Consider the following 26,684-nt stretch of genomic DNA (forward strand, 5'->3'; position numbering starts at 1 on the left):
GAGCAAAAAGGGGGTTGGGCTGGGGAAAGTACAGTCCGTATGTTTTAAGTCTCTCCCCTCCGTGAAGAACAAACTTGCTTTTCCTCTTTCGTATTGTTTACTATATTAGAAAATGCAGAGTGAGGAGTCAGTGCAGAAAGGAAAGGTGAGAAATAATGCTTCTTTATTCCTGCTTGGTGAGAATAAAGTAAAATCACTCAATTGCATTTGGATTTGAAGTAGAACTTATATAGGAAATGTGTAAATTTTCTGTGTCTTTCTTATAGTAAAATCATACTTATTTAAAATAAGAGTGTCAGGGATAACAGATCTGGAATTGAGTTTAGATTTTCTGAAACTTTAGAGTATGATGTCTAAACTAAGATATATACCTGAGTTATGGGGTGGGTTGAGTTTGATAAAAAATGTGTTAATAACTTTTTCTAGACATCAAATCTAAAAGAGAAAATTTTTTTTTTTTTGCTTGCTTTTCCATTCATTTGTTGGTTAGCTAACATATATTGAGAGCCCCCTGTGTACCCGGGTGTCTTGAGGGACTTGGAGTTGGTGGGAGACACAGATCTGTAATCTGCGTTACAGGACAGAGATGCTGGTGGAGAGGTGAGCACCAGTCTGGCTGGCAGAAGCCTGGACTGCTTGCCTGCCCGTCCCTCTGTCCATGCAGCTGTTTCATGTTGCCCAGACTTTTCTTCTCCTTGTTCACTGCTCAGCTTTAGCTGAGACTTCTTCCCTTACCGGAATGGCCTGGGAGGCCTCTTTTAAGTATGTTGGCCACAGTTAGGAAGTGAGTCTGAGCCCAACTTTCACAAACACATTAGGTCCCAGTTTTCTGTGTGCAGCAGCTCACTCAAGCGATCCAGATTTGCACGCTACCTGCATGCATGCGGGCTCACGTGTGTCCACAGGCAGTCTGTTCTACCCACATCTGGGATCATCACTGGCCATTGGGGCAGCCTGTTAAAATTTTTCTTTTGCCTCCTACCATTGAAGCTCTTTTGATTCTTGTTGTTTGCAGCCCAGAAGAAGTAGAAGGAGAGAGTTTTAGGAACTGAGGAGTTTTGTTAAAATTCCTGTGGAGCATTTCAGTTCAATAAGGAGAAGAACTACCTTCTCTGTTAACACGAGAAAGGATCATCAAAACATAAGTGTTTTTAAGATGTCCACTTTAGTTCTCGGACTCAAAATTGTACCCCGCCTCCCTCCCCCGCCACTTCCCCCCATAGCTCTCTGACCTTGTGTGTGTTAGCTTAACTTTACTGAGCTTCATTCCTTTTCTGTCTCAAATGGGGGTAACTGTATTTGCCTCCCAGGGTTGTTGGGAAGATTTAGTGAGGTGGTAATAGTAGTAATTGCTAGGTAAGGTTTATCTATTACGTATCAGTTACTGTTCCAGGACCTTAACATGCTGCTGCCTTATTTCAGGTAGAAGATATTAAAGCAGAGCAGCAGGTGTTCAATAAATATTGTTTGTATCTTGAATCCTTTCACATCTCTTAATAACCTATTTCTAACAGTTCATTATTTACATATTTATTTCGCAGCATACCTAACTCCTGTATGATTCTTTACATAATGAAAACTTGGGAGTATAGACCAGAATGAAAATCTGGTTCTGCAGTTGAACTAGTTGTACATTTTAATCGTGCTGTGCCTTGGTTTTCTCATGTACAACGGGATGCTAATATCTAGTTCTCCAGTAGTTAAGGAAGTCACATGAGGTAACAGGTGACAAGCAGCTGGCAGGCCACAGGCACTGGCTGTGACTTGCTTTCTCCTCTCCCTCCCTGCTGCTCCCATTAGCTCTCCCTCTTGCTGTTGCCCCCAGGCTATCTCATTTTGTTTTAGCAGTTCTCTTGGTCATACTTCTAAAAACACTGGTGTAAGGAAGGCATACATTCTCTCGGTTTAATCTTTTGTGCCTCATTTTCTAGCCTCTCATCCATGTGTATCAGCCACAGGATAGCAGAGGACACTAGGCACATAGAAGTTCCTCAGTAAATACTTATTGAGTAGAATAAAAGGACGTGATAAAGATTCAAACTAGCTGCTGTTTGCCGTCAAGCTTTCTTCCTTAGCTAGAGGAAGGTGGCTGGGTTTAGTCCAGGAGGATAAATGCATTACTTTTTGAAGAGAGGTTTTTTGCGGTTTTTGTGGTGCGGGGGGGGGGGGGGGGTGTTGGCTTTGTTTTTCGTTTTTGTTTTAAGCGGACAAGAATGGTAGAACTTAAGATAGGAGGCTCTGAGAGGTGGCGTGTTAATTTGCTAAGGCCACCATAACAAAGTGTCATAGACTGGGCGGCTTAAACAACAGAAATTATTTCCTCACAGTTCCTCAGGCTATCAGTTTGGTTTCTTTTAAGGCCTCTCTCATTGGCTTGTTGATGGCCTTCTTCCTTTGCTGTCCTCACATGGTCTTCCCTCTGCCTGTCTGTGTCCTAATTTCCTTTTCTTATATGGATATCAGTCATGTCTGATTAGGACCCACCCATATGACCTCATTTTACCATAATTACTTCATTAAGGGCCCTATCTCCAAATACAGTCACATGCTGAGGTACTGCGGGTTAGGACATAAATATATGAATTGGTGCGGGGCAGGGAGGAGGACACATAATTCAGTCCATAACAGGTGGCAGCCTTGAGGACCTGGCACAATGATGTTTTCCAAGGATCTGTGCTCTCTGGAGAAGGTGAGTGTTCCGTTGAGTCACAGGGCTAGAAAAAAATCTAGATGAAGAATACTTGGTTTTCATTTCTGAAAAAACAGTACTTTGTTCAGATTTCTGAACAGAACTCACTAGGACTCAAGCTAATTTTTCTCTTTGTTTTTAGGCTAGACAAATCTTAATGTTTAGCACCTATTTCTTTCCCCACTTTTGAATATCCAGTGCTTAGCTCATAGTGTGTATCAGGAAATAGTTGTTGAATTGAGTACAGGTGATTTGTCTGCCTCTGGACATTGTCCCAATTTCATTCACCCCAAAAGGAAATGAATTGTCTTTTCCATGGTCGTTTATGAAGACTAAAGGCACATTTTTATTGTCTCAGGATTTTTAGACTGAACTCTTGCTGATGTCTGAATTCTTCTGCTACAGTAATATATTTCTTTATGAACCGTATTTTTTAAAGCATGTTATTGCCACCGTTTCCTGAGTTGTTTATTATTTTGTGCGTTATTATCGCTCCTCAGACTTTGGAGGAACATAGGCATAATTTCCTTAGACATAGATCAAAACTGCATTTGATAATTAAATATGCTACAGTTTGTGTTATGGAAGAACAGTAAACAAAATACTCGGTACACATTTTTTGATTTTTGTTTCTGATTATTTCAGAATATTTCATTTCATAAAAATATTTTTAGTCATAAGGTAGGCTTTGATTGGCTAAGGAGCAGGTTTCCAAAAGTATCCCCTCACACGTGTACATGTAAATAGACTTCTTTCACAAATAACACAGAATAATTTAAGATAATTACATATGGGACTATCAAACAGTCTTCATATATGCAGGCAGTTTGCGGTTTCAAGAAGCTACTTAGTTCTCTAACTGGAAATCCATTTTTTGGTGAATAGTAATTTATACTTCAGATTTATTAATGTTTGTAATTAGTGGACATATTTATTCTTATAAAATATAGTAGTAAAAAGATAATGTTTCAGCTCTGTATCTCTTTTTTTTGTTTTTTTTTCCCCCTTGACTGGATTTCTTACTTTTGTTAGTGCTTTTTGCCCAACTTTTTTTTTTTAAGCACTTTAACAAGTCAGAAACTATATGATGAAATGAAAGTAATTTCTCTTCGTCGTAACTACCCCTGTTTACAAGCCCAGGGTTGTTCTTCACATTTAGTGAGATCCCTGTTCTTCTTGTACTACCTCAGTCAAGTCTGTATAGACTGCTTGATCATTGGAAGTTTTAAGTTGACTGAAATAATGTAGGTTGTAAGCTTCTAGAAAACAAATACTTTGCTTATGTGCCCTTCCATTGTCTAGCACGGGATTGAAAGAAGATTGTATGAAAGAGGGACATCTGGAATATGCCTTACTTTTTTCTTAATAGCTAGTGGCAGGGCCGAGGGAAAGAAGACACTATAGAATAATGCATGTTTATATGAGATGGTAAGAAAAACCCATATTTATACTAAAATTATAAAAAATGCGCTACCATATTCATGCTCTGTGTGTTAGACAAAATAGAAGATGCTTGAAATAAACAAATGGGACCTAATCAAACTTTTGCACAGCAAAGGAAACTATAAACAAAGCAAAAAGACAACCTCTGGAAGGGGAGAAAATATTTGTAAATGATGCAACCTACAAGGGCTTAATTTCCAAAATATACACACAGCTCATACAACTCAATAACAACAACAATAAACAAACAAAATCCCAATCAAAAAATGGGCAGAAGACCTAAACAGACATTTCTCCAAAGAAGACATACAGATGGCCAATAGGCACATGAAAAGATGTTCAACATCACTAATTGTTAGAGAAATGCAAATCAAAACTACAAAGAGGTATCACTTCACACTGGTCAGAATGGCCATCATTAAAAAGTCTGTAAATAACAAATGCTGGAGAGGGTGTGGAGAAAAGGGAACCCTCCTACACGGTTGGTGGGAATGTAAATTGGTGCAGCCACTATGGAAAACAGTATGGAGGTTCCTTAAGAAACTAAAAATAGAGTTGCCATATGATCCAGCAATCCCACTGCTGGACATATATCTGGAGAAAACTGTAATTCGAAAAGATACATGGACCCCAGTGTTCATAGTAGCACTATATACAGTAGCCAAAACATGGAATCAACCTAAATGTCCATCGACAGATGAATGGATAAAGACGATGTGGTATATATACACAGTGGAATACTAGTCAGCCAAAAAAAAAAAAAAAAGAATGAAATAATGCCATTTGCAGCAACATGCATGGACCTAGAGGTTATCATACTAAGTGAAGTAAGCCAGACAAAAACAAATATCGCATGATAACACTTATATGTGAAATCTAAAGTAGGATACAGATAAACTTACTTACATAACAGAAGCAGACTCAGGCATAGAAAACAAACTTGTGGTTACCAAAGGGGAAAGCGGGGGTGGTGGAGGAGGGATAAATTAGGGTTTGGGGATTAGCAGATACAAACTATTGGGTTGACCAAAAAGTTCGTCTGGTTTTCTCGTAAGCTGGCTCGAGTAGCACTTAGTTGTCTTTAACTTCATTCAAAACAATGTTAGATTGTATTGTGACAGCTATCATATCAGCGTGCATTAAAAAAAAAAAAAATCAAAATTGGTGAATTTTTGCGTAGCCATTTTAATATTGAAGATGGAAGAAAAAGCAACATTGTCAGCATGTTATGCTTTATTATTTCAAGAAAGGTAAAGATGCAACTTAAACGCAAAAAATTTGTGCAGTGTATGGAGCAGGTACTGTGACTGATCGAACGTGTCAAAAGTGGTTTGCATACCACGTAGGAAATAGCTGACATACTCAAAATATCCAAATCAAGCACTGAAAATCATTTGCACCAGCTTGGCTATGTGAATTGCTTTGATGTTTGGGTTCCACGTAAATTAAGCGCAAAAAACCTTCTTGACCATATTACCTCATGGGATTCTCTACTGAAACGTAACGAAAATGTTCTGTTTCTAAAACAAATTGTGACAGGCAGTGAAAAGTGGATACTGTACAATAATGTGGAATGGAAGAGATCGTGGGGCAAGCAAAATGAGCCACCACCAACCACACCAAAGGCCGGTCTTCATCCAAAGAAGGTGATGTTGTATATATGGTGGGATTGGAAGGGAGTCCTCTATTATGAGGTCCTTCCAGAGAACCAAAGGATTAATTCCAACAAGAACTGCTCCCAAGTAGACCAACTGAAAGCAGCACCTGATGAAAAGCATCTGGAATTAGTCAAGAGAAAATGCAGAATCTTCCATCAGGATAATGCAAAACCGCATGTTTCTTTGATGACCAGGCAAAAACTGTTACAGCTTGGCTGGGAAGTTCTGATTCATCCTCCGTATTCACCAGACATTGCACCTTCAGATTTCCATTTATTTCGGTCTTTACAAAATCCTCTTAATGGAAAAAATTTCAGTTCCCTGGAAGACTATAAAAGGCACCTGGAAAAGTCCTTTGGTCAAAAAAAATAGAAAGTTTTGGGAAGATGGGATTATGAAGTTGCCTGAAAAATGGCAGAAGGTAGTGGAACAAAACAGTGAATACGTTGTTCAATAAAGTTCTTGGTGAAAATGAAAAATGTCTTTTAACTTAAAAACTAAAGGAACTTTTTGGCCAACCCAATGCTATGTATAAAATAGATAAACAACAAGGTCCTACTGTATAGAACTGGGAACTATATTCAATATCCTGAAATAAACTATAATGGAAAAGAATACATATATATGCATATGTATAACTGAATCACTGCTGTACAACAGAAACTAACAACATTGCAAATCAGCTATAATTCAATAAAGAAAAAAAACAGAAGATGCTTTGATGATAATTATTAGTGTATACATTAGAATTTCTAGTGTCATGGTTTAAGCACCATTTCACATATACCTGTAACTTAGCAGCCTAAATGAGGCTAATGTGATTAACTTGCCAAGGCCAGGAAAGGGTTACATTTAATAAAGAATATGTAAAAAGCTACATCCTGAGCTTTAGTAGGGAGTATGACTCAGAATCTTAATTTTAAGGAGTTACTATTGCTTTATTAATGATCTATTAACATAGTAGTTAATTCTGAAGCTATTATATTAATAGGTTCATTAATAAACAAAGATTGTTTTTCTTAACATAAAAATTAATGGCTATTGGGCTTCCCTAGTGGTGCAGTGGTTGAGAGTCCGCCTGCCGATGCAGGGGACGTGGGTTCGTGTCCCGGTCCAGGAAGATCCCACATGCCACAGAGCGGCTGGGCCCGTGAGCCATGGCCGCTGAGCCTGCGTGTCCGGAGCCTGTGCTCCGCAACGGGAGAGGCCACAACGGTGAGAGGCCCGCGTACAGCAAAAAAAAAAAAAAGATTAATGGCTATTAATTAAAATTAAACCTATCTTGTTCACTGAAGTACAGACTAATGTTGATAAACTTGCCATTTTGTCTCAAGCAGTATTTTAGGAAACAAAGCTTACTATAATTTTTTTATTAGAATGCTTTAGACATGATTAAGTCATTTTATTTTGGCCTATAATCAGCCTCCTGAGATGTAATGAGAAGTCTATTTCAATACACAAGTTTAATTTTCAGTTTTTTCTTTGTTTGTTTTTTTAAACAAAATTTCCTATCAGTGTATGTACCTGATTGTCTTAAGCTAGATTAGGCCATCTGGTCTCTTTGGAAGCCTGGTTCCGGCTTCCAAGTTTATTCTTGTGGCGTCATTGTCCCCTTTTTTGCAGGGCCCTAATGCAGGGGCCATGCTCTCACCTGTCCCAGCCCTACCAGTTCTTTGAGGTCCCCGAAGCCTGCTCTGATTCTGCCACTTCATGCTCTTGTTCTCTGTACCCCACAGCTTTACCTTTGGATTATGGTTTCTGTTGTATTTTTTCTTATCCTGTGTCTCAACAAAATTGTTTGCTCCTAGAGCAGATAGCATGCAGTTGGTCACAGAGGCAATAAATATTGGCTTTGTACTGCCTTATGTTACCTTCCTTGGTTGAATTTTTAAAAAATCATTTGAAGAAAGTATAGATAGAATGTTGATTGGCTCACTCTGCTCACAGAAGGTCCCCGGTCACAATGTCTCCTTCACAACACTCGGTACATCGTCAGGACATCTTGGGAGCGAAGGTGTCCTCGATTTGGGATTGCTCAAGTGTTTGAAGGGTTGGGATCCCTCATTTCATCCACAACCTTGGTTCCAGATTAAATGGCCTTTAGGTACTATTATGGGTTCTGAAGTTAATGTTACCTTGGTTTCCTGAAGCCCCAGTGTCATGGAACTGTGCTTGCTAAAGCAGGAACGGGGTTGGGTGTTATGGGGCAGACATGGAATCTCAGCCCTCTAAGGCATATTTACGTGGCCCAGAAAGTCTCTTCTTTCTGGAAAACCACCAGCTAAAATTCATTTAACTAGTTGAATTAGAGAATCAGAATTCAACATGCACTAATTTTTTTTTTTCCTATGGAGGAGAGAAGATTAAAGTTAGGGAGGAAGTAATTAAATACCATATACATTCACAGGATATTTACTAATAACGCATACTATGTTCTTTCTGCTGTTTTCTTTAGGTGATTGAAGACAATACTGGAGTCCGCCGGGTGGTGGTCACACCCCAGTCTCCTGAGTGCTACCCCCCAAGCTACCCCTCGGCCATGTCTCCAACCCATCACCTACCCCCCTACCTGACTCACCACCCGCATTTTATTCATAACTCACACACAGCTTACTACCCACCTGTTACTGGACCTGGAGATATGCCGCCTCAGTTTTTTCCTCAGCATCATCTTCCCCCTACAATATACGGTGAACAAGGTGAGTAGATTGCTGGCATCGGGAGCTGTTGGAACTGGTTACAACATTTAAGTAGCTTGAGAGAGCCAGTGAGCAGCTTTGTTTCCTCTGTAATAAACATGGTAGAGGAGGTTCTATCTGCTGTATAAAGCTCATGGTAAATTCCTAACTTTCTTTGTCCTTAATTGTGTCTTGCAACTCTTTCTTTCTTTACATGTTTTCAAATTCTGCCCTCATCCCACCCCACAGAGAGCAGGTAGTGGGAGAGCCACTTATTTCAGAAAAGAGGCAGTAACCTATCATATGTTCCCATGTCCTGATAACGTATTTTTATGTGAACGTGGCCCAAGACAGAACTGCAGCACGTTATTTCTTAGGCATCCATATGGTCTAGCAGTAGAAGGGAATTTACAAAGGGTTTTGTGCCCCTTTTCCAGTGATAGAAGACTGCGAGGTCTTGGTAAACCTTGGGTTTCTTGGATGCTCTGTTGCAATCTTGGCGAACTCCAAATCCCCTGACTGTTGGTGTGGTCTTCCTGAACGCTGTTTTTAGTTTAAGAATAGCCATTAGTGCAGCCACAGTTTCACTGGTTGTTAGGCAAATATTTACCTTGAAATGAAAAAGAATCTCAGAGATACCGACATTATTTCTTTTTAGTTTTGGCCTTGGTGTTGGTTTAGTCTAAAGCCCTTCTCTATCAAAATGGATACTAAGAAACCAGACAAGTGAGGATAAAATTAGACTTCAACCTCTAGGACTTTGCAAAGGGATTTTCTTCTGTGTCTGACTGTGAATTGAAGTGTTTTATTGTTTCAAACACTTATTACATTGGTTTACAGATAAATTGTATGAGAAATGCCTGTTAGTTTTGGAGGAAGTTATCACCTTACCTTCTCTCATCAACTTTATATATTTTTATATATATATATATATATGTGTATATATATATGTGTGTGTATATATATATATATATATATATATATATGTTTCCTCCTGTATGTTTATACCACATTGGAATATTTTCTTATTAACAAGAGAAAAATTTGAGATAGGTATTTTAAGTGAAATACCCTGTGTCCTGTTGTAACTTAGGGATAGAATATGATTTTTTGTAGTTGTAGTAATAGTAGTTAGAAAGAAATTTAATATAATTCAAAAGGATCAGGTGCTATTATAATGGGGTATGGAGAGATGATAGCAAAAGACGAATCGATACTTTAATTGCATGGAGGCATCAATAGCTTCCTATTGCTAAAGTCTTTTTGCCTAGTAGCATAACACTCCAAAACATCAGATTGGGCGTGTTCCATGAAAACATTTTGATAAAAACTGAAAAAATTCAGTTAATTAAGTATAGTTTTTAAAAAAGTATTCAGTACTCTGACACAGTACACATTAAGTATTTGAGCATTTGTCAGAGTTTTCTGGTTAGGTCTGAGCTTAATGACAGTGTGAAAAGCCTTGGCTACTGACTCATTGCTTGATGAAGAGTGTCTGACCTGCCTTATTTTAGCAGTCTTTTAGTAGGATGCCACACAGTTACTGTTTTGTGAATGGTGTCCTCTGTAATTTTATACAACAGTATGATTTAAGTCATCGTTAGAATTAAGCAAAAAGAGAAATTATACTGTCTTCATTGAATAGGGTATTTTGGTTTAATTTCATTAAAATAACACAGAGCAGTAATGTAAAATAAAAGTGCCTTCATTGATTCCAGATTAAAGAAAGCAGAAAACAAAAGTCCTTTGCTTTATAAATAAAAAGGCTTTTATATATTGTCTTACCTTAGTTCTCAGTGTGCATACACCTAAAAGCAATTTAAACATTTAATTTCCCAAACCATGTGAGTTTAAAAGTTCTTGATGTTTTAAGATATTATTCTATCAGTACCCATGGTGAATATTTTAGGTCTCAAGTGTAATGCATTGTGATATTTAAAGCCTTTTTACCATTCTTTTTGTATATGTTTAGACATAATTTATTTGGGCATGCACTTTTTGAATAGGATTGTGTTTCTCTAGTGCAGATCGGTTATCTTGTAAAGATTTGCTTTTTAAAGGTCTTCCTCAAGCTATGTGAACAGAAAGAAAATGAAAAGTGGAGCTTTACCATTGAACAATTGAAACATTAGTCATTAAGTTATATAGGGTGACCATACATTCCTGGTGTGCCTAGGACAGTGCTGGTTTAGGTCTCGTGTCAAGAGAAATAATTAGAAATGCTCCCTAATCATGCTCAGAATTACTCAGATTTGGATGGAAATTTATATGGCCACTCTGTGCGCGTGGGGCCTTTTTTTCTTATAAACATGTAAGGACCCAGTGTCTGTTATACATTACCATTTTTATTAATGTCTAAATAGAATTTTTAATTGCTTAAAAAATTTAAATTTAAAATAAATGTTTTCCCCTAAGATCGTGAGATTATTTTGCAGGCTCCCATTTTCTTTTGAGCCGTGTTAAAATATGGATAGTGAAGCCAGGTGACATTCTACTAGTCAGTTTGTCTTACCTCCTGATCACCCCGAAATACTAGTTTATGACCGTAGATTATTATGCTTGGCACCAGGTTCCAGAGATGGCTTATATTTATCACTACAAGATCTCCTTGAACATTTCCCCTGATTCTGTGAGCTTTGATTATTTTTAATGGGAATTTCTCATCTTTTCATTTTAGTAGGTTTTGTTCAAATGTTGGCTCTTCTAGATGGCACAAATAACTCCTTATATTCTAGTTGCTATGTCCTTTCTGATAGAAATGCTATTCTGTCCGTAAGGATAAGCATACTTTCAAGTATCTTGATTCTAAGAACACATTACTTAAGGGGGTATTTTATTTGTTAATTCTAAGTTTTTTTGTATGTTGCAACTACTAAAAATAACAGGCAAAATCAAGCTTAGTTATCTATTCAACTAAAATATGAACTCTTGGTGGACAGTAACCCTTCTTCAGTATTTCCCATAATTTCTGGAACATTTCTGAACATACAGTATATTTTTTTAATGATTAATTATTCCTTTATTGGTTAGAAATGAATGGGAATATTTTAAACATGTATAATCTGCGTATCACTTTTATACTGTATTTAGTAATATGTTAAACTTCTTCCTTCAGGCATCAGGTCATTTGACCCTGTAATAATTTGTTATTGGAAACGTAGACTGAGCTTGCATTTGTCATAATCATCATTTTAGAAATTATACCACTCTATGGAATGTCGAGTTATATCACCCGAGAAGACCAGTACAGCAAGCCTCCGCACAAAAAGCTGAAAGACCGCCAGATTGACCGCCAGAATCGCCTCAACAGCCCTCCTTCTTCGATCTACAAGAGCAACTGCACAACTGTGTACAACGGCTACGGGAAGGGCCACAGTGGTGGTGGCGGCGGAGGCGGGGGAGGAGGCAGCGGTGGGCCGGGCGTTAAGAAAACAGAGCGGCGAGCAAGAAGCAGTCCGAAGTCAAGTGACGCAGACTTGCAAGGTAATCTTCAAAGACGTTTGCCGTGAAAGAGTGAGACGCCGAGTTTTCTGTCAGGGTGTTGCATGGCAGTTGGTCTTTCTGCTAGGAGCGATAGGGTAGACCTTCTCTTATCTTTTGCTCAGCAAGGACAGGATGTTTTGTCATCTCTTTTCTATCACTGCTTCATGGCAGAAGTGTTATTTCTTCGATCACACGTGCTGTGTCACGTTCTACTTAATCTCAGTAACAAGTACCTGACAGTGTTTTCACGTTAGCTTACTTCCATTGTTTCATTCTAAGTAGACAAATGTGGAAGAGATCCTAAGTAAAACAGGTAAACTTTCTAAGAAGTATAGGGCTAGTTTAAATCTCAAAACAATTATACCTCATAAAACCAGATGTAATTACTTCCATACTGTAGTGAAATTTATCATTGTGTAAGGGAATATATTTCTGTCTCCCTCATCAGTTATTGTTTTCAATGCCACCTTTGGCATCCTGAATGAAGTATTCATAGACCAAGGATGAGAGGGAAGAATTAGGGGCACCACATATAAATAGAGAGACATCAGTTCAAAAGGGCATTTGTTTCTTTGTAGATTAGTCTTGTGGCTGTAGATCAATAAATATGGGAAGAAGGTGTGCGTGCCTTAAATGAAGCTTTTAGGTAAGACTTAGACACAACCTGTTCTTATGCCACAGGAGTTAAAAACAGAAGCTTTTTATGTAGGCATATGTAGAAGGCTGACTTAAGGGAAGCAAAAGAAGAACACTTTGATAAGCTAGGTGAGATAACAGATAGAAATAAAGACATGTGAAAGACAAGGTAAGAACGGATTATAACCCTATTAAATACACTCCTTCCTTATCGGACCTCATCCAGGTAGAAACCGGCATTGTGTATGTGAGAATGTGTTTGTGAATGAAAAAGACAGAATTAGTGTATGGTTGATTGTGTAGGGAAGACTGGCCTTTGTCAGGGCAGAGGAAAATTAGGTAAAACCAGACACTGGCATCAACATTTCCTCCCGTGTTGTTCATATGAGTGAACTGCAGCACGAAAAAGAGCAATAGTAAGATACAGTGAAAAGTGAACAGTAATTTCTCTGTGAGATATATTATACGTGCTTTAAATTTTGTTTATTCCTTTCTGTATTTTCCAACTTTTATTTAATTACCATGCATTATTATTATTATAATTATTAAACAAAACATAAACAAGTATATAAGAGTGACCCAAGATTTAAGAGGCTTTCAAACAGCTCCTAGTGGAAAGTGCTATGTCTGCTGTATAAAATGATTTTTAGTCAAATAATACTATAATTTCTAAGTTTGAAATTCAGTTATTAGCAAGTTATAATTTTAAATCATGGGCATTTAAGAGAGAATTCACACACAAAAAAATTAGAAATAGGTTTTCCTAAGGAGAATTTTAGTCTACAGAAAAAGAATGTATAAGCTGTCTTCAGAGAGCTTATGAAGTTTGAACTACCTTGATTACTTGATTAATTCTTTAATACTTTTTGTTCTGCCTTGCATCAAAAAAGATTTAAGACAGATGAAATAGATAAATATAATAGAGCCAGATAAAACAAATTTGAGTAAGATCTAAGAGGCAGAGAGACAATAAGAGAAGGGAAATAAGATGAAGCAGGGTTAAAGTTAGCATACAAAATTAGTGAAGTTATGAATTACCTGGCAAAAGTAAACCTTCCTTATATATGCAATTATTTCCTTTTACATATACCTAAATGTGTAAGCTGCCCTATATTTTAATATTCTCTCATAGCTGTAAGAGAGGAAATGGATTTGCATTGAAATCAACGCTGAAATGTTTGCTAATGTACATATGTTTACAAGCATTTTGGCATTTTACATTATGACAGAGAGTATAATTATTCTGAGCACCTTAAGCTCTTTGCTGTTGTGTAGAGAACATGTTATTGTGTTGGTAACAGTGAGATCTTTTTCATTATGGGCTTCTGGGAGTGTGTGTTTCACAATGAAAAGAGTTAGAAAATATTTTTATCTCACCTTCAGTTCAAACTTGGTGTATTGTTCCTTTTCTCATCACAGTATTTGCCTACTCAAAATCACTCCAAGTGCTACTCTCCACATGGTTTAGCCATGAAATATATAGAGTCAGATGGAGTATTATTTTATGTACTCTAGCGCATTCCAATAAGGATCTGAGGGGGTTTACATGTTGGATAAAAAAATAACAATTTGCTGACATGAATTGAAAACTTACGTCCTGACAAAAAAATACACACGGATGTTTGGAGCAGCTTTATTCATAATTGCCAAAACTTGGAAGCAACCAAGATGTCCTTCAGTAAGTAAATGGATAAATAAACTGGTTCATCCACACATGGAGTATTACTCAGCACTGAAAAGAAATGAGCTATCTAGCTATAAAAGACACGGAGCCACCTTAAATACATGTTACTGCGTGAAACAAGCCAGTCTGAAAAGGCTACCTACTGTATGATTCCAACTATCCAATAGAAAAAGGCAAAACTATGGAGGCAGTGAAAAGATTCATAGATGTCAGGGGTTTGGGGAGTGAGGAGTGAACAGGCAGAGCACAGAGGATTTTTAGAGCAGTGAAACTACTCTGTCTGTTACTGTAATGGTGGGTACATATCACATACATTGGTCAAAACCCATACAGTGTACAACACCAAGAGTTACATACACCCTAACGTAAACTATGGACTTGGTAATGTTGGCCTGTCAGTGTAGGTTCATCAGCTGTAACAAATGTACTGCTCTGGTGTGGACATGATAGGTGGGGCAGGCTCTGTGCCTGTGGTGGGTGGGGTGTATAAGGGCCTTCTTTGCATCTGATCAGTTTTGCTCTGCAATTAAAACTGCTCTGAAAAGTAATCTATAAAAAAATAAATATCTGAGGAAACTGAGGACAAATAAGACAAAGACACGAGTAAGGTTGTACACAAAGAATCCCGAAGAGTTGCTTGATGTAGGCCATCTATTTGGCTTTGAGCCTCCAGGTTGTCCGAAGCAAAGAGGAAAACCTGAATCAGGTGGAATAGGTGAACAAAAGCACCTCTTGTTCCTGGAGTCCATAATGTTGTTCATAGTGGTTCAGCCCTGTCTGCCTCAGAATGTGATTGTTGGCTGAAAGGATCCCAGAAGGCTTCTTCTGCCTTCTCATACGTAAATGGCAACATTCTCCCAGGGTATCTTTTTGCTTGAATGTACTGCAACTGACTCCTGTACCCAGGAAGTAAGTTTCTCAAATAATTCTCAAGTTTTCAGTGCCATCTGATTAATATGAAACTACAATTAATTCTGGTATGTTGATCTGTTTACATTCATGTGTAGTTCGCACAAGATTAGGGTTTATACTTAACCATGACGTACAGGTTGTGGTATTTTTCTACATTCTACTTAAGATGCCCACGTTTGCCAGAGGAGGCCAACTTTTAGTCTCAGAATTCCCTAGTTTTTGAGGGAATCTACTTGAATTACTTACCGCCTTTTTACTACTTAGAAAATACAAATGTAAAAGGAAAAGGGCAAACTTCAAATTTGTACCTGGTGCTGTGATAAGCAAACAAATTATGTTAATCTAAGCAAATAAATATATTAAAAAGATGGAGATTGCTTAATTACTCTCTGGAATCTTGGTTCCCTTGTTTGTACTTCAGAAACACTGGTGGAACTTCCAAAAAATGCAGACCCCTAACCCTCATTGCAGACCTGCTAAACCAGAATCTCTTCACCTGATCTGGCTTCATGTTTTTTCATTAAACTTCCACTGAGAATGATGGCCAGCAAGATAGAGAACTACTGTTCTGATATCAAGGATGGTTACGGAAGGTGTGGTTTGCTAGTTTGTATGTGATGTGAGGTAGGAACTTTAGCTCACCACCTTCTCCCCACCTCCTAGGACTGTGTGTGGCATATAGTATGTACTTAGTAAATATTTGTGGAATGAACCCTGTGTTCTTAACTGCACTGTTCTCTAAAACAAGCCATCTGCTCTGCAGCCAGCCCCTCCTTTCATTTACTGCTGGTACCTTCAGGAAAACAGCTTAGGCAGGACAAAGTCTACAGTACCATCAGGGGAATGTACGATTCCAGTTTTCTTGTACACCTTGGCGTTGATGGTGTGATGTGGGCAGAGAACAGTTGGGGCTTTGGTATCAGACACACTTGGCTTAGAATTGGGTTTTGTCACTTGCTGACTATTTGCTTTTAGTATTCCCTGAATCTCTGTATCCTCATCTGTAAAATGGGTATTTTAATTCCCAATATTAAATATTAAAAGTAGTCTATCTCGGTTCTTAACACCTCAGTATAATGGTCACCCTTGTTACTTGAATATTCTTATCGTCTCCCCCCTGTAATCTTAGGGTCAACTCTCATCAAGATACATGCCCTTCTCAAAACAAGTATCCCTATGTGCCCCTGAGCCCCCTTCTCCCCCTCCCGCCATCCGATGCCGTCTCTCTTGCCTTCATGCCCTCGCCCTGCAACTCCTTCCCCTGTAAGCCAGAAGTGGCTTCCTTCTGCTTAAACCCATCTTCATTTTGAAAGTTCAACCCTGTACTCCTGGACCTCTACCTCTGGAAGTTGCATCCAGGCTCTCTGAGAGAGATTGCTACTGGGGTAAAAATGTGCTGCCTACCCAGAGGTGCCAGATTTCACGCATCTTCTCATCACCCCATCAGGGACCCTTAGAGTTCCGAGTGAGTGAGAACTCTGGATACCCTCGTGGGCCATCCTTTCTAATGAACTCTGTCTTTGGCATCTCCTCACATTTTTTAGAAACCTGAGTTAGGATTCCCTATGCTTAGTCTGAGAAGGACCGCCTTATGTTTTAAGAAATGGGATTATCCATCTTCCTCTCCATCCCATCCTCTGATTACAGCCACATCTACATCAGATCTGAACGTGCTGTTCCCCTCCCTAAGGAACCTCCATGGTGGTCCCCATTGTCCAGAGAATAAAGTCTAAGCTGCTTGATGCTCACCTTCCCAAGTACTTTAGATTTCCCCACCAGCTGCCCAAAGTTTTGCCCTGTTTCAAGAATATGCCTCATCTTCTCTTCTTGGCTTTTCCTTCCAGTCCCTGTGCCTAGCACACTCCAACTCAGTCCTTCAAGAGCCAGCTCAAATATCATCTCTTTCTGTGGGGCCTGTCTCCCCAAGGCATAATAATGGCAGATTGATTAGGGGAAAATATTTCAAGAAAATTTCCCTTCTCTTTCTTTTCCTTAACTGGCATTTGATTTTAGTTCAGTGCCTGAGCACCTTGTCCATAGTTGTTCAAGGACAGGATGACAGAATTTGTCCTTGTGTGCAGAATGTTGTACAAGAAGAGCTGGGCCTTGAGCCTCTTCTGTGGCCCAAACCAAGTTAAGATTGTCATGTTCCTTTTATCACGGAGGCTACAGGAGTTTCTGTTGCTCTTCATTGAGTGAGAGGGAAGTTTCATCCTTCCATTTTATCCTTGGTAAAAACCGAAGCATATGATATCAAGGAAGTTATTCAGAGGATACAGTTTTGTAACTGAAATCCCCTAGTTTTCAGCCAGCACTGTAGTCCCTGTGTCATATTGATATATCCTCAGAAAGGAGAGTTAGGTTATCTGCTAGTACTGTTTTAGAAATGATTTTGTGAAGCCAGAGTGAAAAACGAAAACTTTGGTGAGGATCCACTGTCTGATAATATGAAAAGACTTAAGTAAGCAACCCCATTAATAATGGGGGGGGGTTGTTTGGGTAGAGGAAGGGGAGAAAGAAAGAACATCAAGAGTGTTTATAAGTCACAATCTCCAAACACCTTGTGTGTGTGTGTGTGTGTGTGTGTGTGTGTGTGTGTGTGTGAAAGTATTTTGTGTGTGCAGTTGATACTGCTGACCTTTACCTCATCCCTGGGTTTATCTTTTTCACTCATTACTTGAACATTTTAAAACCTTAATGGATTTGTAAGATAACAGTTGTTTGTGTTTTAGATTATGTGATACATAACAAGTCATTTCACTAGGCCTCAGTTTCCCTTTCAGTAAAATGAACAGGTGAGTTAAAGTCAGTGATTTTCAGGGCTTCCCTGGTGGCGCAGTGGTTGAGAGTCCGCCTGCCGATGCATTGGACATGGGTTCGTGCCCTGGTCTGGGAGGATCCCACATGCCGTGGAGCGGCGGGGCCCGTGAGCCATGGCCGCTGAGCCTGCGCGTCCGAAGCCTGTGCTCTGCAACGGGAGAGGCCACAGCAGGGAGAGGCCTGCGTACCGCAAAAAAAAAAAAAAAAGATCTCATGTGGATCCGCAATGCAATACAGAATCCTTCCTCCCCAACCATCATCTTTCTCTCTCTCTTTCTCTCTCTCTCTCTCACACACACACACATACGCTGGCGTTGTAACAGCAGATAGAGTTGGAGCTGCTGTGCTTGGGGCGGGAGATATGGGCACTTGTCATCCACAAAGCTTTCCTCACCCTCACTTGGACTCTGGCTGTTCAGTCCCAGGCCACAGCTTCATCGCCATCTAGGAGCTTGTAAGACATGTGCCGTCCTGGTCTGCCCCAGACCTGCTGGATTACAGTTGGTGGAGGTGGGACCCAGCAACCTGTGTTTTGTTGAGCTCTCCAGGTGGTAATCAGGCACAGTAACATTTGAAAACCACTGGCCCCGTGAATGCCAAGCAATTTTGAAGGAAGATTTTTAAATGAGGGGTATGGGAGGCGTTCAGTTAAAACACTCATTTTAAGTTGAAGCTTATTCCTTTTGTAGTACCTGTATAATGATAAGCATATACGGGAGGTAGAGAGAGTCCCTTTTATGTTGCTAACGTATAAGTAGTAGTTTACGTGAAGACCTCTAGAACTTACAGTGCCATATGGGAAAACATTGGGACAAAATGGTAAGACTTCCAAATATAGAAGAAGATGAAGATACAGCATACTTTTGGCATTTGACCTTTGGAATTGTTGACAATCCAGAGACTCAGTTACACTGTTGATAAAATTCCATCACATAGAATGATAGTTTCTGATTGTAACATTGAAAGCTGGTGACAAAAGCATTATTCTTATGCTTTTCTCCTTCTGACCCCCAGTAGTAGTATTCCTTATTACCAGGTTTTTGTGTTCTGATTTCTTCTCAGATGGCCCTCCCTGACATTTTTTCTCTTTCTACATTTTGCTATTACTGGTCAGAAACCAGAATCTGACCCCTGTATGTATGTACTGAAATTAGCATGAAAGTTTATTCATTCTGCAGATAAGAATTGCTGTAGTGAGGGTGAGGACGGCCTTTTCCTCCAGAGGTCTGAGATTGTGGGCAGTTGCTGGTTCTTGGAGGCTGTCTCTTGCTGGGTGGCTTGGCTCTGGGAGGGGCGGCTGCATCCACCTGTGCAGGGCTGACAGTCGTTTCCTTTGTTTGGAAGGACAGGCCTAATGTTAATAAGGTCTGGAATGTGACGAGTTAAGGCAGATTTTCTTTTGGAGTCTCTTTTGGTCCTGGCTCCCTATAAGAGATAACACTGGTGCTGTTCTGTTTAAAATAAGGTGTTTAGTGGGGCTTTCACACTTCATAAGTGGCTCATTTCTTCTTTCACCTGCAGCCTTTTTCTCTCATGAGCACATACCTCCTAGGCATACTCTGACTGGGTGTTTTGGAAGAGAGTTTACTTGTGCAGGGGGCAGGGATCCTTTCTCCCGGTGTGGGTGCTTTCCACACTGCATTTGAAAATGGTACAGTTTCTAGTTGGATTTTCATTATTGCTTCATCTCAAGTTTTTGGTGATGATAAATCCCGTGTGTTTTCACCTGTCTGCAGCTGCATATGAATCCTGTGCGTGGCAAAAATATCAAGAAAACATGAAAAAAAAAATGAGCTCAAGTCAGTGGAATTTACCCATTCTTCTGCCAAGTACAGTCTGAAAAGTGAAAATAGTCCAGTCAAACCCAAGTGACTTTTATTTTTTTGAAGAGACAATGTGGACCCTTGGATCAAAATGCAAGATACACTCATTTTGGCAGGAAGCTGGGCAATTAACACCCTTACTTCCATTTCAGATGTAGATTGCCAGATCTATCCCCTAGTCTCCAAGGCCCCTGAGGGATGCTGGGAGAGGTCTGAGCAGGTTTCCAGGCCTTGTGACAACTGCCTACGTGTGGGATGGAAGGGAGGGAGACTTGGGGACAGAAGGCTGTTTTCAGGAGGAGGGTGCTGCTCACTGACATGTGCTTTCTGACCTGGGCACTATCCTCTGAGGGCCAGAGCTGGAGAAATCCAGCAATGAATAACTTTTTTCAGTAAGACCCCAGTGTACTGATTTTTTTTTTCCTTCCAGAGGCATTGACTTTCCTGATACAAAGGCAAAATCTGTGGCTCAACAAAGAGGAAAATGTGGCCCAAATTTTTGCTATTGAGTAGAGTGTATAGTTGTCTTTATCAAGTTCCATCACTTATCTTTTTGCCTTTTGCCCTTTCCCCCTGTATTTCTGTTGCAATCTGGAATGTTTTAAAGATGTTAACTACATGGTTCTTTCAACAGACAGGATGAGATATTTTTGTCATGTCAGTTTAAGAAGTCTTAACGCATTAAATCATACTTGAAGCTTCCCATTTTTCACTTACATATAAAAAGACAGACAACATGCAAAAATTTTTTTGAGTTTTCTCTTGCAGTGAATGTTCACCAGAAGATTGAGGGCAGAATTTTGATTAGTTTCTACCATATGTAGTACTTAACTCTGTGAACCCATATTATTTTCTCTGCCTTTTTTTGCTTTCTTGGGAACTGATCATAGAGGCATTTAGATGACATCAGAACCCATGTGGGTAAAATACATGTCATCCCAAAGAACCCTTTAAACAGCAGGTATAAGTGATGACATGGTTTGTTTCTGGTACATATATAACCTTCAATTTTATTGAATTGAAACTTTTACATGTTATTCTCTCATTTAGCTAAGTTGAATTCTGAATTTAACTGGGTCAAAGGGCATCGTCACAAATGTGCCATACTTAGAAGCAAAATAACATATTAGTCAGGACCTTGCAGATCTGGGTTTAGTCCCACCTCTGCCCCTTGTGAACCTTGGGCCTTTGGGCAAGATAGTTAATCTCTCAAAGCTTCAGTTTCTTCATGTCTGTATAAAATGGGGACCATTAATAGCACCTATTTCAGAAGACTGTCATGAGTTCTTAATACAATTTTAGAGGCACTAAGTGCTTTAGAAATGTTAAAGAATATGGATAAAGAAAGACCATGGCATTTTTCTGCTTAAGGGAACCGCCTCATGTAGGTCATGTTAACAGAACCCCCAGCCTGGGAGCGCAACCCCTGGAGTGCTGCAGGACAGGGCCTCCTGTGTTCTGAGTCAATGTTGAGTAACTTTCAGTGCCAAGGATTTGAGATATGAGGGGAGTCAGAGAGGCATCCAATCCCAAGAAAAGACCGTGACCGTTTACCACCAACAGCCTGGTAAATCCTGGGCAAGAGTAAAATTCAGTTCCCTCCTTATCTCTCCTCTGCCTCTTCTCTGGGCTGGATTCTCTTGTGAGGCCGAGGAGTAGAGCCTAATGGGCCAGCTTGTTTCTGTGTCTGAACCTTCTCAACACACGGCTTTAAATTATTTTGCTAGGTGTTAGAAGTGCTGCAAAAGGAGTAGCTGGAGATGACTTGGGCAAGCCACGACTTCTCTATATTTTGCTAACACTTATATTACTTGCTGTGGAGCCGTTAGTTAACCCAGACGGATAAGCTTGCTAGGAAAGCCACTAAACTTCAAGCTCTTTCACAGTTCTTCCTTATACCTCAGAAGTCATACACGTCCACATTCTGTTGGTCACATATTGTACCTACTGATACGGTGTGGAAGGCGTCTACCCCGAGGTGGGCTGATGGTGGGGTGAGGTAGGGGAGGGGTCATCTCAGAGGCTGGCCACCACATGGTGTGTGGAGTCGGGGACCATGCCTGTTAATACTCCACTCCATCTGAAATAGTCTCGGCATTTGTGATGGAATTTTGGCAACTTTCCAGCTGTTATGTCAACATTGATTTTGTCACTACATCTCCTGTGGAATGGTCCTTCAGGATTCCTGTATGTAAGTGCTGTATGAAGAGGCAGGGTATCGAATCTCTGGGTTTACAGGACCAGTTTCTTGTAACGTGACGATTATAGACAGTATTGCAGATATGCTAATTACAGGCCATCGTTTCTGCTCTGACCAGCCTTTGCTTTTATTTCCAACTTAATTTGCCCGACCATACACACCACAGTGCAGCCGATTATATCACGCTGTTCCAGTCTTTGGTACTGTAATGAGACCTTGAAATTCTATTAAGGATTGAGTAGAGAACACAAGGGTAAAATGGGTAAGGTCCATGAGAGAGAGAAGTGATACCAGCTCATTGCTTGCGATTTAGGATTTACAAAGTAAAGAGTGTAAATGTCGCTGTAGTTGACCATAAAATCTCCTCTTCTTGTCTTCTGGTGCTGAGTTTGCATTCTTATATGTGCCTCGTGCCCCACCACCCCCAATTGTAGCTGCTACTTCCCAGCTGCATCAGAAGAATGGAGCTTTCCACGCAGGCAGGCGTTGAGCTCAGAAAAGGGGCAGGAAAGAGCAGGTGGTAGTGGTGGGGATGATTTGCTCCAGGCACAAAAGGGAATTGTGATATCCGGAAAACTGGAAAATGAGGAGGCTGGAGTGAGGGGAGGAGGGCCTCAGAGGAATGGCACATTGAAACAAAAGGAAGTGGCCAAAAGGAAGATAAGTAGAACGAAAGGAGGAAACGTGGTGGACAGGGAAGATTCTATGGATTGTGGAATAAAGATAATTTGGCAAAAACAAGAGGAAGAAAAGCAGAGAGGTTTCATGGTTCCATTTTCATAGATTGCATTCCACCCACTCAGTCAGCATTTTCCAGCGGAGTAGGGCACAGCCCTTTTGCCCTGTGTGGTCCATGAGCCCTTTTATCGGTGGCTCCACTTTGGGCAGCTCCACTTTGACCAAATCTCCATGTAAATAAAACTCTTACTCTTTCCCCTTTGGGCTTTCCTGAAGCTTATGTCTTCCTCCTGTGCTGAGTTAGGACATTCACTGCCAGTGTAGATTCGATAAGCGAATTAAAAATGAAGCCTTACACAGAACTTCAGCAGCGTTAGCAATACACTAGATTGAAGTATTGGGTTTTTGAATAGTGCTCTGCAGTTGTTAAAGTGATGTTTTAGAGTTTGGGTATGCTTAAAAACTGGAAATTTAGAAAAAAAATTTCCTTTTTAAACTTTAACTTGGAAGTTAAGAACAAGAAAGGGGTTTACCTCTACCCTTGAGTTAGTGTGCTTTTGTTAAAAGCAGCCTGCGTTAATCAAATGTCATGATTATTTTTAGGTCCTCTAACAAACTGAGGTTACTTTTTGTTTGTTTGTTTTTAGTTTAGATTTATTTAACTTATAGAAGTAATATTTACTTATTTTGACAATGAGAAAACTACAGACATGTAGAGCGGTCATCTCTCTCCCTTTAGCCATCTCAGCCTACTCCCTCAGAAATAGTTTGTATCTTTTCACATCCTTTGAAGTAGTTTTCATCCTGTTCTTTTCTTTTTTTTAATTCATTTTTAACATCTTTACTGGAGTATAATTTCTTTACAATGATGTGTTTGTTTCTGCTTTATAACAAAGTAAATCAGTTATACATATACATATGTTCCCATATCTCTTCCCTCCTGCATCTCCCTCCCTCCCACCCTCCCTATCCCACCCCTCTAGGTGGTCACAGAGCACCGAGCTGGTCTCCCTGTGCTATGCGGCTGCTTCCCACTAGCTATCTGTTTTACGTTTGGTAGTGTGTATATGTCCATGCCACTCTCTCACTTCGTCCCAGCTTACCCTTCCCCCTCCCTGTGTCCTCAAGTCTATTCACTGAGGTTACTTTAAAATGCAGTCAGCTCTTTCCAAAGTCAAAAAAGGAAGTTCACTCTTAACTTTACATTTATATATAATAAAAAAGAATATTGATGGCATTTCTAGTAAGTGTTCAGATCTTGCTTCCTAGGCTTATTAGATCTACCCCAAGAGAGCAACATGAGGAAGTGAGAGGGAAGAACTAGGTCAACAAACAATTTTTTAAAGATTTTCATAAATGCATTTGTTACTGCTGTGCTTAATTCACATGGTGAACTTACATTGACCTCTTTTTCCCTATTATTTGAAAAGACAAATTATTATATGGAACAGTAAGCTCCTTAAAATCAAGAGGGATGGAGAAACTGCCATATTTTAGGTTCACTGAGTTCCTCAAAACTATTTAAGTATATTGCCAAGCACATTAAAAAAAATAATATTTAGTCTTTCAGGGAGGTTTTTTTTTTTTTTTGGTGGAATGTTGCCCCAAGGAACTCCATAAGATATCAGCATCTTTTGAAAACTCGGGTTAAAAATCATGTGTCACTTAAATTAAAATGGTTGTTGGTGCTTTAATTCTTCAGCTATCATGTTATTTTATTTTTTGACACACACTGACACTATTAATATTTACTATTCACACTGTTGTCCACAAGAGGGTAGCTCAAATTTGATGGCAGACAGTATTCAATTTGAAACTGTGTTTCCTTTTTATTGAAGATTTCTGTGTCTGTGAAGTATTATTCTCCACACATTTCAGTCTCTGGATTTAGTGAACTCAACGCATCTCGAATATCATGTATAAGGGCAAAAATGTCTCTGTTAATGTTTGATAAGTGTCTACTATATTAGCATTTTATAGAAGAAAGGTTATCTTTTTGGTAGTAAGGATACATGCGTTGTAGAATCAGTAAGACTTTCTGCTGCTTTGCCTGATTCTGCAGTTGGATAAATGCCTGTTTTCTGCACCATTTATTTTAAATAATTTCAGGGCCAGTTGGCGACCATTCTGCAGTCATGCTGCTTTTAGTTGGAATGGGAGATACGAGTAATCTTTTATATATTAGCCTTTATTACTTACGCTTTCAGAACTTTGGTTGTCTGAACTTGGTAATCTGTGGAATGTTTTGTACCCAGAAATTAGGATTCTCATTCATTCTTCTCTTTTTCTTCTGTTTTATACTTTTCTTTATCCCTTGCGTTTTAAAATTCTGCGAATTCTCTCCCCTGCCTCCCCGACTTTGAATGCCTGGCTTTCATGATCTGCCATATTTGTCATCACTAATACTATGAATGGACCTTTAAAATTTAGAGTTATTTCTTTATTCATTCATCTGTTCACTTACTTACTACTGGGGTATTTTTGTTTTGCTTTTGGAGTGGGAAGAAGCAGGAAATGATAGATGAGAAGAATGCTTTTAGTACTAGATTTTTGTCATAGCTCTCAACCCATTTACTTTTGAAGAAGAAAGGTTCAAGACGTGCTCTTATTTTAAGACTGTTACAAGCTCATTGAGCACATCTGAGGAAAAGGATAGCACTTGAGATAAGTTCATGGCCCTTCTTTAAAAGAGCATGATCCACTTGGTAGGTTTTCTGTGTCCTCTTATTTCCATCTCCTTCCTGCATTTTTTGAATCATTTTTATGCACGATATGGGAAAAACGGGAAATTGAAAGATTGACATTAATTTATTTGACCAGGAAACGGCATCTGAGCAGGGGTAAATGCCAATACAATCAATCTTTTTTTTGTCCCTATGCTAAATTTGGGGTAATACCTAATCTGTTGTTGTCAGACCCCCCCCCCAGTTCAGCAAATTTTAGTTCCATATTCCATATTAGTAGGAGAATGGATTAAAAGTAGAAGTTTGTGATAAACTCTGACACAGTCCTGGCATGTAGTATGAACTCAGTTCATTTAATTTGGCTTTATTTTCTTTGCTGTCTCTGTTCGTATTGAAGTTACTGTTGCCCATGAAGAGGTTAGCTCAACGGAGCACACCTCTGACGGGCTGTAACTAACAAATTACCACGAAGTCAGTGATTTAAAACAACGGAAATTTATTCTGTCATGGCTCTGGAGGGAATCTGAAGAATACGATTTCAGAGGTCAGAAGTCTGAAATCAAGGTGTCACTGGGTTGAATTCAAGGTGTTGGCAGGGTAATGCTCCCTCCAGAGGCTCTAGGCAAGAATCTGTTTTTTTTTATCTTTCCCAGCCAGGGGAATGCCATCATTCCCTTTGCTTGTGGCTGCATCACTCCCATCTTGAAGACCAGCATCTTCAAATATCTCTCTGCTCCATCTTCATATTGCTTTGTCCTCTGTGCATGTCAAATCTTGCTTTGCCTCCTTCTTATAAGAATACATGTGATTTCATTTAAGGCCCACTCAGATAATTCAGGATAGTCTTCCCATCTCAGAATCCTTAACTTAGTCGCATGTCTGAAGACTTTGCCATGAAAGGTAACATTCACGGGGTCCAGAGATTAGGATATGGATATCCTTTGGGGGCCATTTTCAGCCTAACCCATGCTGCTTCCAGTGTCCCCATTGTAGTAACCTGGTCAGGACCAGCTCATTACCCTTCATGGTGTTTGGGTCTGATTGCAGGATTCGTTCACCTTCCTCAGCATCCACCACAACTTTTTCAGTGTGTTACAGTTTAGTATAAATGTCTAAGAGCAGCTCTGAGTATCTGTCTCTGATAACGCAGGCCAAGAGTCACTTACCAGAGCTGTGTCTTCTCTTCATGGTAGCAGTTTGCATCAGGGATGTCTCTGCACAGTTAATTAAGCTAGTTGAGGCAAGTCAGAAAGTTGAATGCTGTAATTGTTCATATTAACTCTGGAAATTGGAATG

At 39.5% G+C, this 26,684-nt stretch overlaps 1 protein-coding gene across 1 annotated transcript in view; it reads left to right on the forward strand.

Annotated features, from left to right (window-relative positions):
- FNDC3B (fibronectin type III domain containing 3B) overlaps positions 1-26,684 on the forward strand; it is a 357,916-nt gene that overhangs the window by 199,312 nt on the left and 131,920 nt on the right. Inside the window, exons 5-6 of the mRNA XM_060150005.1 lie at positions 8,246-8,489; positions 11,664-11,951. Coding sequence (XP_060005988.1) covers positions 8,246-8,489; positions 11,664-11,951 — 532 coding nt within the window. The remainder of the gene's footprint in view (positions 1-8,245; positions 8,490-11,663; positions 11,952-26,684) is intronic.

The sequence above is a fragment of the Lagenorhynchus albirostris genome, chromosome 5 (genome assembly GCF_949774975.1).
Source record: "Lagenorhynchus albirostris chromosome 5, mLagAlb1.1, whole genome shotgun sequence".
In the NCBI taxonomy this organism is placed as follows: Eukaryota; Metazoa; Chordata; class Mammalia; order Artiodactyla; family Delphinidae; genus Lagenorhynchus; species Lagenorhynchus albirostris.